Genomic DNA, 17,898 nt, shown 5'->3' with positions numbered 1-17,898 from the left:
GAGATGGAGTTTTGCTCTTGTCACCCAGGCTGGAGTGCAATGGCATGATCTTGACTCACTGCAACCTCTGCCTCCTGGGTCCAAGCAATTCTCCTGCCTCAGCCTCCTGAGTAGCTGGAATTACAGGCACCCACTACCACGCCTGGCTAGTTTCTGTATTTTTAGTAGAGATGGGGTTTCACCATGTTGGCCAGGCTGGTCTTGAACTCCTGCCCTCAGGTGATCCACCCACCTTGGCCTCCCAAAGTGCTGGGATTACAGGCGTGAGCCACTGTGCCCGGCCTACTTGTATTATTATTACATTGTAATATATAATGACTCACCATCATGCAGTATCAGTGGGAGCCCTGAGCTTGTTTTCCTGAAACTAGATAGTCCCTTCTGGGGATGATGGGAGGCAGTGACAGATCATCAGGCATTAGATTCTCATAAGATCCCTCACATGTGCAGTTTACAGTAGGGTTTGTGCTCCTATGAGAATCTAATGCTGCCACTGATCTGACGGGAGGTGGAGCTCAGGCGATGATGGGAACAATAAGGAATGGCTGTAAATACAGATGAAACCTCACTCGCCTGCCCTCTGCCCACCTCCTGCTGTGCTGCCTGCCCAGTTCCTAACAGGCCACAGACTGGTGCTGATCCATGGCCCGGGGTTTGGGGACCCCTGCTGTAGACAATATGTAATGATCAAATCAGGGTAACTGAAATAGTCATCACCTCAAATATTTATCTTTTGTATTGGGAACACAACAATCCTTCTCTTCTAGCTATCTTGAAATATACAAGTAAATGATCATTAACTATAATTTCCCTTGTGCACTATTGATTACTTTAACTTATTCCTTCTATCTAGGCCTTCTTGTCTTTCATTCATTCTTTTAAAACTTATTTTTATTTATTTTTGAGATGGAGTTCCACTCTGTCACCCAGGCTGGAGTGCAATGGCTTGATCTCGGCTCACTGCAACCTCTGCCTACTGGGTTCAAGCGATTCTCCTGCCTCAGCCTCCCAAGTAGCTGGGATTACAGGAACGCCACCATGCCTGGCTAATTTTTGTATTTTTAGTAGAGATGGGGCTTCACCATGTTGGCCAGGCTGGTCTCAAACTCCTGACCTCAAGCAACCCTCCCGCCTTGGCTTCCCAAAGTGCTGGGATTACAGGCATGAGCCACCGTACCCAGCCATTCATTCATTCTTACATTCAGTCATTCCACTAATAACTACTGCCTCGTTATCATAAACCAGGCATGGTTCTAGGTAGGCTCTGGGGAAACAGCAATAAGCAAAACAAAGTTGCTGCTCTCTTAATGGATCCATCATTCTCATGAAGGGGACAGAGACAGGCAATCCATAAACAAGTAACGCAGACAGCACACCAGGTGGAAAGTGCTATGAAGAATAAACAGTAAAGCAGGGGGAGCCAGGTGCAGGGGCTCACGCCTGTAATCCCAGCACTTTGGGAGGCGGAGCTGGGTGGATCACTTGAGGTTAGCAGTTTGAGACCAGCCTGGCCAACATGGTGAAACCCCATCTCTACTAAAAGTACAAAAAGAAATTATCCAGTTGTGGTGGCACATGGCTGTAATTCTAGCTACTCATGAGGCTGAGGTGGGAGGAATGCTTGAACTCAGGAGGTGGAGGTTACAGTGAGCCAAGATTGTGCCACTGCACTCCAGCCTGGGCAACAGAGCGAGACTCCGTCTCAGAAAAAGAAAAAAAAAAAAAAGAGAAAAAGCAGGTGCAGGTGTAGGGTGCACTAACATTAGCAGGGTGGCTGTGGTGGTAGATAAGGTGGTCAGGAAAGGCCTCTCTGTGAAGGTGATAGAAGTGAGGGATGAGCCCTGGGGACTCCTGGGGAGAGCTTTCCAGCAGAGGGAACAGCAGTGCAAAGGCCCTGGGGCCAGAGTGTGCTGTGGGGGATCAGGGAATATCACAGAGACTAAGGTGGCTGCAGTAAAGCTGAGAGATGATGATGGGAGATGGGGCTAATGGATACCAGAGCCAGGTCACAGGGACCTTGCCAGGGATTGTCATGACTTGGGCTTTGTCTCTGAGGTAAATGGGGAGATCACCTGAGGTCCGGAGTTTGAGACCAGCCTGGCCAACATGGTGAAACCCTGTCTCTACTAAAAATATAAAAATTAGCCAGGTGTGGTGGTATGTGCCTGTAATTCCAGCTACTCAGGAGGCTGAGGTATGAGAATTGCTTGAACGTGGGAGGCGGAGGTTGCAGTGAGCCGAGATTGCATCACTGCATGCCAGCCTGTGCAACAGAGCAAGACTCTGTCTCCAAAACAAAACAAAAAACAAAACCACAAGTGGTGGGCTGGATTTGGCTTGGGGTCACAGTTTGCCAACCCCTGCCCAATCCATAGCTCCAGATGCATATATCCTGTTTCTTGGACATCTCTGTCCAGACCCCTTGGTGAGGCCCAGAGAGGGGAAGCAATTACACCAACATTACTCAGCAAGGCAGGGCAGAGTAAGACAGGAGTCTAGGTCTTCTCACTCTCAGTTGTCAGAGAGCTCCTCACTGCCAATCCCTGCCACAACTCCCTGCCTCTCTCTTTGTGTCTATTTCTGCTTATCAATTAGTGATTACGTATTGAGCACCTAGCATGTGCTTGACGCTGAGCTGAGCCCTTTTTCTCCGCTACTTCCCTAACCATTCCTCTCATTTCTCCATCATACTGCCCATGATGAGTCGGGGACCCAAATGACTCCCAACTGCAATGTCTCCCTGTCCCAAAAAGACCCCCAAACTCTCACCTGCTCCCCAGCTGAAGTGTGGACTCCCTCAGGGAAGCTGTCCACATCTGGCTGCAGGGCACAGGCTTCTAGAACTCTCTCCAGCCAGGGTGGGTCCAGCTCCTGCCCGAAGCACACATTCTCTACCACAGAGGTGTTCTGCACCCAGGCCTCCTGGGGCATGTAGGCCACAGCACCCTAAAACACAACTTACTTTGGTCACAGGAGGATGATAGGGACAGAGGTGGGATAGGTTTTGAGGAGCAGTGGGAGCTGGGCTCTCAGTGGTGGGTGAGAGGTGGAGAGAATGAGTGAAAGTGAACTTGGCTGGGATGGGGAGGGTGGGAAGGCAGCGAGGAAGTGGGGCTTTCAGGATGGGGACATCCTAGCAGACAGGCTGGGGGTGGCCTCACCTCGATGCTCACGAACCCCTCCACCTTTGACAGCTCCCCAAGGAGGGCGGACAGCAGGGAGGACTTCCCTGCCCCCACTGGACCGACAACAGCCAGCAGACAGCCCTGGGGCACCGTGAGGTTTATTCTGGACACGCAAGAGGGGAGACTTGACCTTGGTTAGGGTTCAGCCCGCCTCTGTGAGGAAGGATGAGCCCCAGACGGAGCTGAGCTTTCCTGCTCTGGGAGTCTCCAAGAGGACCTGTGGGGCTGTTCTTTTTCCCAGTCCTTGTCTAGCTATTTGAGGAACTATCCTGTGCACATCTGTGCATGTACACATGCACACAAAGCGTGCACACATGCATGCACATTTGCACACTCATACAAGCATGCTAGCATGCACAGCAACACAATGTGGGCACGCATCCACACACACACAAGTGCATGCACATATCCAATCCATGCTCACACGCATACATGTGTGCACACATGCACACCACGCACACACACACACAGAGTTGACTATAGCCTGAGGGTTTCACCAGCCTGGCCTCCTGCCTTGGCTCTTGCGATAAATAGGCTCTTTCCTCCCTCCCTCCCCCTACTCTTGGTCCCGCCCCACTCCTGTCCGCGTCCCACAGCCCATCCTCCACCCAGTGACCAGAGGGATCTGTTAAAACCCAAGTCAGATCATGACACTTCCCAGCTAAACCCGCCAGCACTCCCATTTCACTCAGGGTCAGAGCTAAAGTCCTGACCATCAGGAATGACATCTCCCGCCTCCTTCCGCTCTGTGCCTCAGCTGCTCGGCCCTGGCCTTGCTGACCTCCTTGCTGTTTCTTGAACACAAAAGGCCAGTGATTCTCACCTGGGGGTGACTGCATCCCCCAGGAGTCATTTGGCAAGACCTAGAGATATTTTTGGATGTCACAACCAGTAGGGGGTGCTGCTGGCATCTAGTGGGTAGAGATTGGGTCTGCTAAACATCCCACAATGCACACGACAGCCCCCAACAAAGAAGTTTCAGCCCAAAATATCAACCGTGCTGAGGTTGAGAAACCCAGGTCCAGGCACTCTCCTGCCCCAGGACCTTTGCTGATGCCATTCCCACCGCCTAGAAGGTTCTTCTCCCAGGCCGGGCACGGTGGCTCATGCCTGTAATCCTAGTCCTTTGGGAACTGAGGCAGGTGGATCTCTTGAGGTCAAGAGTTGGAGACCAGCCTGACGAACATGGTAAAACCCATCTCTACTAAAAATACAAAAATTAGCTGGGTGTGGTAGCATGCGCCTGTAATCCCAGCTACTCGGGAGGCTGAGGCAGGAGAATTGCTTGAATCCGGAAGGTGGAGGTTGCAGTGAGCCAAGATCATGCCATTGCACTCCAGCCTGCGTGACAGAGCAAGACTCCGTTTCAAAAAAAAAAAAAAAAAAAAAAGACAGCTCTTCTCCCAGACACTCCTTCCTTATGATCTCGGCTTGAATGCAAAGCCTTCCCTCGCTAGACATGCCATCGTACTCTGTTCCCTTGCTTTGGTTTTCTGTTTGGGCCTCACCTCTATCAGCATGTCACCCCAAGAGAGCAGGGCCCTTGTCTGTTTCCTTCGCCCTATCCCCAATACCTAGAACAGAGCGTGGCCCACACCTAGTGCTCTATCGATGAAGTGAGTGAATGACAACCAATACAAATACTACCTGGGGCATATTCCTTCTCTTCTTAGGGAGTTTCAGGGCTGTCTGAGATTTTTGGCCACAAAGATCAAGCGATAGAGTTGGAGACTATAGATGATCATGACCTCGGACTGATACAGGAGGCACAGAAGTGAGTACAGCTGATAGGGCTGAACCTTGGGGCTCCTCTCAGCCAGCCCTCCCTTGGCATCGTCTTGGCCAGCCTGGGAGCACAGGGGTGTCTCCCCCTAATGGGGGAGGCTCAGATGCCCTGGTCCCCATCTGCAGGAGATACTGGTCTATGCTGTGCAGGTCCCCACCTTCAGGAGGTAGAGATGTATCCTGAGAACCTCCCCGGCAGAGCCCCAGCCCAGCCTAACCCACCCTCCAGTCCCAGGCTGGAAACCTACACCACCTCTCAGGTGGGAGGCAGCAGGAGCCCCACGCATCTTCTCCCTAAAAACATGAGGCTGGTTACTACGGGTGTCGTTCTGTACCTGTGGAGGCAGGGAGGGCTTTCCTGGGACCAGGCGAAGGTGGCACTGTGTATGGTGATGCAATCCTTCCCGGCAGCTGCAGGGCACAAGAGGCCATTTACAGGAGACCCCTGACCTGGCCGGCCTCTGCATCGGAGAGGCCCCCAGGCACCATCCGCTGCCCCCCCAGGGGCAGAGGCTGCAGGAAGAAATCTCTCCCACTGAACAAATTGCCCTGCTACTCACTGGCTTGTGGGTGACCCCGCAGGGTTCTTGTTCTGTCCGTGTCCCATGGCTACATAATCCAGGGGGAGGCAAACTGTGGCCCAGAGACCAAATCCTGCCTGCTGCCTTTTCTTATAAATAAAGTTTTATTGGAACACGGCCACATCCATTCATTTCTATATGTCATGCTTTGAGCAGTTGTGACAGAGACTGTGTGGCCCACAGGCCTAAAATATGCACAATCTGGTCATTTATGGAAAAAGTTAGTGAATTTCTGAAATAAATTATCATCAAATCCCAGCCTTCCCAGAGTTAAGGGGGTGTTATTAATTTCACTGTGGCCGGCACAGTGTCTCATGCCTGTAATCCCAGCACTTTAGGAAGCAGAGGTGGTAGGATCACTTGAGGTCAGGAGTTTGAGACCAGCCTGGCCAACATGGCAAAACCCTGCCTCTACCAAAAAATACAAAAATTAGCCAGGCGTGGTGGTGGGCGCCTGTAATCACAGCTACTCGAGAGGCTAAGGCAGGAGAATTGCTTGAACCCAGGAGGCGGAGGTTGCAGTGAACCAAGATTGCACCACTGCACTCCAGCCTGGATGACGGAGTAAGACTGTGTCTCAAAAATAATACTAATTATTACTATTATTATTTCACTGTGATAACAAGTATAATTAGATTAGTGGTTCTTGATCCTTAAGACGTAGTTAGAATCGCCTGAAAGATTTTCTAAAAATCAAAGCTCTCATGGCTTAGCCCAGATCAACTAAATTCATCCTCACAATTAGCTGCTATAATGATTAACATGCCCATTTTGGAGATGGGAACACGGAGGCTCAGAGAGATGATCTACTTGTCAGGATCACCCAGCTAGTCAGTGCTGGGGCTGGGATTTGGACCTGGGCAGTTGAATGCCACAGGCTCGGCTTACCACTATGTGGGTGTTTTCCAGGTACACAGATTGCCCAGATTCTTCATTGCAACAAGGGAGAGGGTGTCTTGGCCCGTGGCGTAAAAGAAGGATGGGGTGGAGGGGGAAGCCCAGGTAACTTGAGCTTGGTAAGTCTCATCGTGCAATGGTGCTTGAAATGTTGCTATTTTCCAGCTTGATCAAAATGCTGTCATGCTTATTACCTGGGACTTTCTGCATGAGGACAAGGACCTGGTCTGTTAGAGCAGGAGTCCTCAACCCCCAGGCCACAGACTGGTACCAGTCTGCAGCCTCTTAGGAACTGGGCCATACAGCAGGAGGTGAGCGCAGGGCAGGTGAGCAGAGTGTCATCTGTGTTTACAGCCATTCCCCATCACTCCCATCACCGCCTGAGCTCCACCTCCTGCCAAATCAGCAGCAGCAATAGATTCTCATAGGAGCATGAACACTTGTGAACTGTGCATGTGAGGAATCTGGGTTGCATGTTCCTTTTAAGAATCTAATGCCTGATGATCTCTGTCTCCCATCACCCGCTTTGGGGCCATCTAGTTGACGGAAAGCAAGCTCAGGGCTCCCACTGGTTCTACGTTATGGTGAGTTGTATAATTATTTCATTATATAGTACAATGTAATAATAATAAAGGGCACAATAAATGGAATGTGTTTGAATCATCCCAAAACCACGCGCCTCGCCCCGGTCCGTGGGAAAACTGTCTTCCACAAAACCAGTCCCTGGTGCCAAAAAGCTTGGGGACCACTGTGTTAGAGTGTTCCCTGTTGTACACCCAGGATGGTACAAAGTGGGCACTCAGTGAGTGGTCGCTGAATGGCTAGCAGAAAGAAGAGCAGCACAGTGCCAGTTTCCAAGTGACACGCAGATGGCGTGATCTGCACGTGTCATCCATTGCCCGCAGCCCCCATCTCCCCCCAGTGCTGATGCTGGCTTGCCATTATGGGCCGGGGTGGCCCCCACATCCCCCATCCCCCATCCCTCCCACACCCCTCCTGCCAGACTCAGCACTCACCGCTTCCAGAGGAACTTGAGTCTACGGCACCAGGGTCAACTTCTTCCAGGCAGAGGAAGGTGACCAGACGGTCAAAGGACACCCGGGCCTAGGAAAACCGAAGCCGCAGGTCACCCAGCAAGAAGAGCAAAGAACTCGGGTTTTGGGTGTCGGTGTCTCAAGATGTGTGGCAACAGCTTCCTGTCTACCAAGCTCTGTGCATAGGAGGCGTGAGGACAAAGCTTTCTAGTTCATGGGAAACGATGCAACCCAAGTGGTGACCTTGATGGTGGTGATCTCCCACCTCTGCGATCCTACAAATCAGTGACACCGAAGCAAGCCAGCTGCCATTCTGCAGACAAGATCTGGGAAGAGGTGGTGGCTTTTCCAATAAGGTTATCAAGCCATTATGTGGAACAATTTCAAATGTTGTCCACCTGGGGGCGCTCTCTCCCAGTCACAAACCCATCTTTGGGGAAGAAAGAGACCAGTCGTTAAAATAGAGATTAGGCCAGGTGCAGCGGCTCATGCCGGTAATCCCAGCACTTTGGGAAGCCAAGTGCAGGAGGATCACTTGAGGCCAGGAGTTGGAGACCTGGGGAACATAGCAAGACTCTTTGTTTCTACAAAAAATTTAAAAAATTAGCCGGATGTGGTGGCCCATGCCTGTAGTCCCAGCTACTCAGGAGGCTGGGAGGTAGAAGCATCACTTGAGTCCAGGAGTTTGAGCATGCAGTGAGCTGAGATCGTGCCACTGCACTCCAGCCTGGGTGACAGAGTGAGACACTGTCTCGATAAATAAATAAAATAAATAAATAAATAAATAAGGCGGCCAGGCGCGGTGGCTCATGCCTGTAATCCTAGCACTTTGGGAGGCTGAGGCGGGCTTATTACATGAGGTCGGGAGTTCAAGACCAGCCTGGCCTGGCCAACATGGTGAAACCCTGTCTCTACTAAAAACACAATAAATAAATAAATAAGACTGGGTGCAGTGGCTCATGTCTGTAATCAGCACTTTGGGAGGCCAAGGTGGGCAGATCACCTGAGGTCAGTGGTTCAAGACCTGCCTGGCCAACATGGTGAAATCTCATCTCTGCTAAAAATACAAAAAAAAAAAAAAAAAAATTAGCTGGGCATGGTTGTGCATGCCTGTGGTCCCAGCTACTTGGCAGGCTGGGGCAGGAGAATCACTTGAATCTGCAAGGTAGATCTTGCAGTGAGCCGAGATTGCACCACTGCACTCCAGCCTGGGTGACAGAGTGAGACTCCATCTCAAATAAATAAATAAATAAAAATAAAAAATAAAAAACATGGAGATGGCTCAGGTATGCCGCCGTTTCTTGTTTTCATCATGCTGAAAGGACTAGAGATAGCAAAGGAAGAGAAACAAAATCGCTTTGTATAAAAAAGGGAACTGACATGATTGCTTGTATGTGGAATTGCTGGGCAGATGGACAAGTATGCATGTCCTGAGGGTGTGTGTGGAAAGGTCTGCACATTGCCCTCCAAAGGCTGACCCCTTCCAGATGTATTTGCTGTACTCTCTGCCCGCCTCTGTTCTTGCCCCTACCTGCCTCTTTTCCAGCTCCACACCATCCCTCTCCCTCCCACTCTGTCTTCCCTCTCCTCTGCAAATGGCAGGGGTAGGGAAGCTGGAGCCAGGTGTAGCCCACACACTCTCCCAGGATGGCTCCAGCCCTTGCACCCACCTCACCTGGACTAGGGAGTGGATGGAGAAGGGCAGGAAAGCCTGGGCCTTGTTGAGGATGTTGAGAACTGTGAGAGTCACAAAGGCTTTCTCTGCATCCATAGCATTCTCGGCCACCAGAGTGTGGACAGCAAACACCACCAGTGCGACCTGGGGGGACACGTGGGGCAACAGTGAGACACGCAAGCATGGATAGGGCAGCCTGGGCAAGCTGTGGTGACTGCACGGTCCATGTGGCCCACCCGCCATGTCCGCATGTGCTTCCCTCTGTAGATCCCACTCCCAGTCCTGCTAACACATGTCCTCTCCGCAGTCATAAGCTACATAAGGCTCTCTCTAAAGACACAGCGCATTGCTAATGGTGATGAGTGTGCAGCCCCACGGCTCTAGGCGTCACTAGAACCTAGGGGAGAACCTAATGCCTCTAGGTTCCAGGCATCGGGGGACAGCAGAGTTTTTGATCTTGGTAGCCCTGTTGTTCTAGACGTGGTGGAACTTGTGATTCTAGAGTCCCTTGGAAGATGACTCTAAAGTTGCAGGCAGGAGCAGCACTTGAGGGCTCTAGGTGTTGGTGCCATTTGTGGTGCTTTTTTTTTTTTTTTTTGAGATGAAGTCTTGCTCTGTCGCCCAGGCTGGAGTACAGTGGCATGATCTCGGCTCACTGCAACCTCTGCCTCCTGGGTTCAAGTGATTCTCCTGCCTCAGACTCCCAAGTAGCTGGGATTACAGGCGCCCGCCACTGCAACCAGCTAATTTTTATATTTTTAGTAGAGACAGGGTTTCGCCATGTTGGCCAGGCTGGTCTTGAACTCCTGACCTCAGGTGATCCACCCATCTCGGCCTCCCAAAGTATTGGGACGACAGGCATGAGCCACCACACCCAGCCTATGTATCCAATTTTTTAAAACTGTGGTTTAGGAAGGTTGTTCTGACAGCAATATGAAATAAATTACAGAATGGCAGGACAAGGATCACGTCCAGTGACAGGGTGGCTATGGACATCTGCTGGCCAGGATCAGGGAAGTCACTCTGACCCAGGATTCTACCTCTGCCACCCCCCTGCATCTGTACCCTCCTCCCCACATTGGTAGAAGCCTGGAACTCTCTCTGAGAGTTCAGCAGACTTTATCAGCCACTGCCACCTTTGCTAGAATAATATGATTAATTAGTTCTTGTAGAAGACAGCAGGGACCCAGAGAGAACAGGATCCAGAATGAGTGGGTTTTGATGGACAGGGTGGTAGGATCTGGGGGGCTCCACCTACCTCACCCTGCCCCCACCCACCTCACCCTGCCCCCACCCCTGCACTCCTTCCCCAATGCTGCTCAGCATAGAGACTAGAGTGACGTCACCAGAAATGTAGACACTTGGAAGGACACCAGCAACACAGAGAAGAGGAGGCCGGAGGTCCGCAAGGCGCCCAGCTCCTGGCCTCGGATGCCCAGGACTCTGTCGAGAAAGGCTCCCTCCCAGCCATGGAACTTGATGGTCTTCGAGTTCCTGAGGATAGAGCTGGTGAGCCGTGCCCGTGAGTCCTTCTGCCTCATTTGCTCCTCCTGGGATCGGAGGGGAGAAGAGAGATGAAGACAGGGACAGTTGAGAATTCTTCCCTGCACCCTGACAGCCACCCTTCAGCAAATCCCATTCATCTCACCAAACTGCGTCCCAAACCTGTCTGCCTCTCAGCATCTCTGACCCTCACTCCTGGTCCAACCACCATCATCCTGTACCTGGACTTCTGCAGGAGTGCCCCTGGGACAGTGTGCCCCACGGAGGAAGCCTCTGATGCCTGGAGAACCGAGGCAGCCTGAGCCCACCTGGGTATGGCACCATCAGGAAGGCTACCTGGAGGTGGTTGATGCCTGAGCTACGTCTTTTTTTTTTTTTTTTACCTTTTACATTTTTTGTGGAGTTGGGGTCTCGCTATGTCGCCCAGGTTGGCCTCGAGCTCCTGGGCTCAAGTGATCCTCTGCCCTCAGCCTCCTAAAATGCTGGGATTACAGCCTGAGCTAAATCTTAAATGACCAGGAAGTGGGTGCTGAGCAGGCAGAGGATGGGGGGATGGAGCTGGAGAAGAGGGAGGGGAGGGGCTTGAGATGGGGGTGGGGGGTGGGGGCTGGGGGGTAGGGGGGTGGCGGGGGCAGCTAAAACCCAGGCACAGGGAATAGCATGACTCAGAGGACACTCGGTGTGACCAGAGGAGCATGTGGGCAGGGTCACTTGGCACTTTAAAGTCAGGCAGAGGAATTCAGGGTCTCCTGTGCTTCACCATGGGGCGGGGGGCATCATCAGAGGGGCAGCTGCCTGGAGAAGGTTTTACTTTTTGAGACCGAGTCTTGCTCTGTCGCCCAGGCTGGAGTGCAGTGGTGCGGTCTCGGCTCACTATAACCTCCGCCTCCTGGGTTCAAGCGATTCTCCTGCCTGAGCCTCCCGAGTAGCTGGGATTGTAGGCGCCCGCCACCATGCCTGGCTAAATTTTGTATTTTTTGTGGAGGCAGGGTTATGCCATGTTGGCCAGGCTGGTTTTGAACTCCTGACCTCAGGTGATCTGCCCGCCTCGGCCTCCCAAAGTGCTGGGATTACAGGTGTCAGCCACTGTGGCCGGCCTAGAATGTTTTAGAGGAGGCCACACAGGAGGCTGGAGAAACAGCCCAGGTGACAGACGGACACTGGGACAGCTGGGCCAAGAGAGGAAATAAGCTCCTTCCTTCCATCCCCCATCCCTCCCTCTCTCTTTCCCGCCTTTTCTTTCCTTCCTTCCCTATCTCCTTTCTTCCTCTTTCCTTCGCTTTCTTCCTTCCCTCTTTCCTTTTCTTTCCTTCCCTCCCTCCCCGCTTTCTTTCTTCTCTCCCTCATTCCTTCTCTTCCTCCCTCAATTCTTTCCTTCCCTCCTTCCCTCTGTCCTTCTTCCCTTTTCTTGTCTTTCCTTCCCTCCCTCCTTTTCTCTCCTTCCCCTCCCTCCTTCCTCTCCTCCTTTCCTTCTTCCCTTCCTCTCTCCTTCCCTTCTTCCCTCCCTCCTTCTTCCATAGTTCACAAACACTTACTGAGAACCTTCTGCCTGCCAAGCACTAACTAGATGCCGAGTTGGCCACAGTCAGTGGCCTGTGCTGTTGCAAACTTCCAGTTAAGGAGAACAAGGCAATCAACCCCTGTCGGGTGCTTCCTGCAGGGCCCTGTAGGATGTGGGAAGTGCTGTGGGGGGAAAAAAGCAAAAACAAACCCAGGGCAGGCAAAGGAGAGGCTGCTGCTGGGAGGAGAGGGATGGACGTGCTGTTTCCTTGCTGGAGGGTGATGAGGGAAGCCGCCCTGACTACAGGGAGGTGACGGAGGGTCTTCGGGAGTGAGGGTGATCCAGGCGGAGGGAACAGCTAAAGTGAAGGCCTGCAGGGATGTGTGAGATCTGGCAGGTTTGAGGATGGGAGATGTGCGGGGAAAGGCAGGGAAGGAGGGGAGACGGGTAGAAGGTGAGGTTGGAAGCAATGAGGCCAGCTCAGGGCGGGCCTGGTGGGCCACTGTGGGGTCTTTGGCTCAGTCTGAGGAAAATGGGGCCGCTGTGGGTCTGAGTAGAGGAGGGGTACAACGTATTTGGTTTGCATAGGTCTCCTCTGGCTGGGAGTGGAGAGAGGCTGAGGGCAGAAGCGGGGAGTGAGCCAGGGGCTTGCTGCTGTGACCTGGGTTACAGATCATGGGGTTTGGAGAGCCTATGCTGGGAAGGGTGACATTTTGGATGCATTTTGAAGGTGATGCCAAGCAAATCTGCTGACAGATGGGATGTGAGAGAAAAAGGCATTCAACTGACCCAGGGCCTGTGGCCTGAACACTGGAGGGACGGAGCCACTGTCCATTGAGACGGTAGTGGGAGGGGGTGCAGGTCTGAGTGATGGGCAGCTCACAGACGACAAGAACAAAGCCAGACCCGTGGGCTCGCACTCAGCTCTCCCCTCCCCATCTCCCACACCAGGACCTGTGGCTTCCTCCCTACTTCCTGCCTGGTCCGTCCCTTTCCCAAAAGCCAGACCTGATGGTGGTTCCTTTTCTTGGTGATGAAGAAATTCAGAGGGAGGAGGCTCAGGAAGACAGCGATGGCAGTGAGGGCGGAGGGCCCCAGGAGCTGGGGACAGAAGGGGCAGGATGTCAGGAGATCCCGAGGAGCCCAGCTCTCAGAGGCACGTGAACCAGAGCAACTCCATCTTGAATAGGGGCTGGGTAAAATGAGGCTGAGACCTACTGGGCTGCATTCCCAGACGGTTAAGGTATTGTAAGTCACAGGATGAGATAGGAGGTCGGCACAAGATACAGGTCACAAAGACCTTCCTGATAAAACAGGTTGCAGTAAAGAAGGCGGCCAAATCCCACCAAAACCAAGATGGCTACGAGAGTGACCTCCCGTCATCCTCACTGCTACACTCCACCAGCACCATGACAGTTTACAAATGCCATGGCAACATCAGGAAGTTACCCTATATGGTCTAAGAAGGAAAGGCATGAATAATCCACCACTTGTTTAGCACATCATCAAGAAATAACCATAAAAATGGGCAACCAGCAGCCCTCTGGGTTGCTCTCTCTATGGAGTAGCCATTCTTTTAGATCTTTACTTTACTAAAAAACTTGCTTTTGGCCGGGCACGGTGGATCATGCCTGTAATCCCAGCACTTTGGGAGGCCGGAGGCGGGCGGATCACCTGAGGTCAGGAGTTCGAGACCAGCCTGGCCAACATAGTGAAACACAGTCTCTACTAAAAATATAAAAACTAGCCAGGTGTGGTGGTGGGCACCTGTGATCTCAGCTACTCGAGAGGCTGAGGCAGGAGAATAGCTTGAACCCGGGAGGCGGAGCTTACAGTGAGCCACACTCGCACCACTGCACTCCAGCCTGGGCGGCAGAGTGAGACTCCATCTCAAAAAACAAACAAACAAACACTTGCTTTCACTTTATGGACTCGCCCTGAATTCTTTCTTGCATGAGATCCAAGAACCCTCTCTTGGGATCTGGATCAGGACCCCTTTTCTGTAACATAGCTGCAGATCCTGAAGGTGGTCAGACTTGGGTCCTAAAATGGGGATGTCAGGGAATCTGATAAGGGCAGCCACCAGGTCCCAGGGATCTGTGCTCATGGGGTCTGCTGTGTCAGGAGATGCCTGCTGAAGGTGGGGTCCTTCAATGTCAGGGAGGGAAACAGCCCTCTTACACAATAGGGAGAGAGTTATATTCAAGACAGATTGTGCACACACACGAGTGGGACTGGGGGGTGTTCCCAGCCACAACAGTAAAGTTGAGACCTATGGAATCAGGACCTGGTTCAAATCCTGACCCTGAGAGTTTTGAGTGTGGCCTTGGGGCAAGTCACCTCCCTCAGGTGCAATTCTCTTGTCTGCAAAATGGGAATAGAGTTGTTCTCATTGGGCATTTTCTCTTATTGCGTTTAATTATTTTCCTAATCTTCATTTCATCCCTCGCAAGGGTTGTCAGATTTAGTAAATCATCATACAGAATGCCCAGTTACATTTGAAGATAAAGAGTGAATAAGGTTTTAGTCTAAGTCTCGTGAAATATTTGGGACATACACTGAGAAATTCTTCCGTTTGTCTGAAACTCACACTTCATTGAATGTCCTGTGTTTCTCTGGCAACCCTGCTCCCCCACCAACGTGGTGATTTTGGGATAGTTATCTTCCCCCTCTCAGCTTTGGTTTCTAGATCTGGAAAATGTGGAAGTCGGGGGTAGAATAAATGATTTTTAAGTTGCTGTGACTTTCTGAGATTTCTGCACAGGTTATTTGGATCCATTCTCTTGACAAGCCCCACCCCAACTCCAGTCTGTGTGCCTCAGTTTCCCGTCTCAGTCCTTAGGAACACTATGTTTATTTATTTATTTATTTATTTAGAGATGGATTCCTGTTCTGTGACCCAGGCTGGAGTGGAGTCTCATGATCTTGGCTCACTGCAACCTCTGCTTCCCAAGCGATTCTCCTGTCTCAGCCTCCTGAGTAGCTGGGATTACAGGCGTGTGTCACTCGGCTAATTTTTGTATTTTTAGTAGAGATGGGGTTTCACCACGTTGCCCAGGCTGGTCGCGAACTCCTGGCCTCAAGTGATCCACCCACCTCAGCCTCCCAAAGTGCTGATATTACAGGTTTGAGCCACCCCACCTGGCCTGGGAACACTATTTTCTAACCTTGGGCCAGTTTGTTTCATTTATGCGGCAATGGCGCTACCTACTGGCTCAATGGAGAAGTGCGCAGAGGGTAAACACCAGCCCACAACAGGGCTTAGAAAAACACTCAAGGAATGTGAGCAGAAGATGAACATCTCTGTCTGGGGGGAAAATGGTATCATTAAACTGTAGCAACCTCAGTGTCCACTCCTCCTTCACCAAGACCTCACGGTGATGTTAGGAACTGTCTACCAAGAGGCAGGAAAAGTACACAAGCGAAGTAACATGGTGCATTATCTATGGATATCTTGTTGGTCTCATCTAATTTTTTTTTTTTTTTTTTTTTTTTTTTTTAGAAGGAGTCTCACTCTGTCGTCCAGGCTGCGGTGCAGTGATGTGATCTCAGCTCACTGCAACCTCCACCTCCCGGGTTCAAGTGATTCTCCTGCCTCAGCCTCCCTAGTAGCTGGGATTACAGGCACATGCCACCATGCCCAGCTAATTTTTATATTTTCAGTAGAGACGGGGTTTTGCCATGTTGGCCAGGCTGGTCTTGAACTCCTGACCTCAAGTGTTCTGCCGGCCTTGACCTCCCAAAGTGCTGGGATTACAGGCGTGAGCCACTGTGCCCCGCCTGGTCTCATCTGATTTTTAGCAACGGTGGGGTCAACCTGATTAATTGCCCTGAATTTTCCCGTGTTCTTCCTCTCTCCCTCTCTTTCTTCCTAATGATGACATTTATGTACTGCACATGAAGCCCTGTCTGAGTGCCTTATGTTGTAATTGCTAAGCACCTGCCTATTGTTTGCAAGGCCCTGGAATACAAGGTGAAGACACTGGAAAAAGTCCTGGCCCCTAGCCCTAGCAAAAACAATCATATGCATGAGCATTCGAGTTTTTTTTGGAATATTCAGCAATTACAATCAAAATGCCATTAACAGTTTTTACAAGGCCAGGCACAGTGGCTCATGCCCGTAATCCCAGCACTTTGGGAGGCTGAGGTGGGCAGATCACCTGAGGTCAGGAGTTCAGGACCAGCCCAGCCAACATGGTGAAACCCAGTTTCTACTAAAAATACAAAAATTAGCCAGATGTCTTGGTGCACGCCTGTAATCCCAGCTACTCAGGAGGCTGAGGCTGGATAATTGCTTGAACCTGGGAGGTGGAGGTTGCAGTGAGCCGAAGTTGTGCCATTGCACCAAAGCCTGGGCAACACAGTGAGACTCTGTCTCAAAAAAAAAAAAATCAAAAGGATACTATTTCATGACATATGAAAATGATATGCACTTCAAATGTCAGCATCCATAAATAGAGTTTTATTGGAGGAATACCATGCCTGTTTGCTTAGTAAGGTCTACAGCCACTTCTGCACTCCAAGGGCAGAGATGAATATTTGCAGAAGAGATGGTGTGGCCTCCAGTGTAAAAAGCATCTACTGTCTTATCCTTTATGGAAAAGTAACTAATGATAATATTACAAATACCTACAGGGTGCAGTTGTGTGCCCGGCACCCTTTTAAGTGCTTTCTACATATGGGCTGGTTTTATGCCTCAGCCCCTCTGGGGCAGGAGTGCTACTGTTAATTATGATCCTCACGTTGGAGACAAGAACAGGAGGCACAGAGAGAGTAGGTTCCTTGCACACGGATTCACAACTGGTAAGTGGTCAGAAGCAGGATTTGAGCCTAGGCAGTTCCCGATACAGAGTCTAATTTTATTTTTATTTTTATTTATTTGTTGGAGACAGAGTCTCACTCTGTCACCCAGGCTGGAGTGCAGTGGCATTATCTCAGCTCACTGCAACTTCCACCTCCAAGGCTCAAGCGATTCTCCTGCCTCAGCCTCCTGAGTGGATGGGGTTATAGGCACCCACCACTATGCCCGGCTAATTTTTGTATCTTTCAGCAGAGACGGGGTTGGCCAGGCTGGTCTGGAACTCCTGGCCTCAAGTGATCCACCCATCTCAGCCCCCCAATTGCTGAGATTATAGGCATGAGCCACTGTGCCTGGCCCAGAGTCTGATTTTAATTTAAAAAAAGAAAATCCTATACCACAACGTTAAAGGAATGAAGTTGGAAAGTAAATGTTTTGTTTGTTTTGTTTGGTTGTTTCCTGATGGCTACTTTGTGTTTTTTGAACACTAAGTAGCAATTTTTCCCCCTAAAATGTTCTCCTCTTGTGTTTTGTGGACAGTGGCTATGGTGGTGCCCCAGGGTTACTGGTAACTTCAAAACATGGTTAACTTGCCTACTGGGTACCCTAATAGCACATGGGGAAGTATCAACGTCATCGTCATCATCATCTTTCTACAGAGGAAACTGAGGCCCAGAGACGGTGAACTTCCTGCCCAAGGTCAAGTGAAGGTCATCCTTATTGAGGGCTTTTCCCATCATATCAGACAATAGTAGGCAAATTGAGACAGGATTGGAGGAGGAGGAGAAGGAGGAGATGGGGGTGGAAGGGGAGGAGAAAAAGGAGGAGAGGAAGAAGAAAGGGAAGAGAAGGAGAGGGAAGAGGAGAGGGAAGAGGAGAGGGAAGAGGAGAGGGAAGAGGAGAGGGAAGAGGAGAGGGAAGAGGAGAGGGAAGAGGAGA

The 17,898-nt window shown here is 51.0% G+C and overlaps 1 protein-coding gene across 1 annotated transcript in view; it reads right to left on the bottom strand.

Annotated features, from left to right (window-relative positions):
- LOC100980074 (ATP-binding cassette sub-family C member 6) overlaps positions 1–17,898 on the bottom strand; it is a 44,975-nt gene that overhangs the window by 11,130 nt on the left and 15,947 nt on the right. Inside the window, exons 8-14 of the mRNA XM_055100187.2 lie at positions 13,170–13,262; positions 10,504–10,707; positions 9,158–9,301; positions 7,465–7,552; positions 5,306–5,381; positions 3,162–3,288; positions 2,770–2,946 (exon numbers count right to left, since the gene is read on the bottom strand). Coding sequence (XP_054956162.1) covers positions 2,770–2,946; positions 3,162–3,288; positions 5,306–5,381; positions 7,465–7,552; positions 9,158–9,301; positions 10,504–10,707; positions 13,170–13,262 — 909 coding nt within the window. The remainder of the gene's footprint in view (positions 1–2,769; positions 2,947–3,161; positions 3,289–5,305; positions 5,382–7,464; positions 7,553–9,157; positions 9,302–10,503; positions 10,708–13,169; positions 13,263–17,898) is intronic.

Source organism: Pan paniscus, chromosome 18, assembly GCF_029289425.2.
Source record: "Pan paniscus chromosome 18, NHGRI_mPanPan1-v2.0_pri, whole genome shotgun sequence".
NCBI lineage: Eukaryota > Metazoa > Chordata > Mammalia > Primates > Hominidae > Pan > Pan paniscus.
This window is presented reverse-complemented; position numbering and strand designations above follow the sequence as displayed.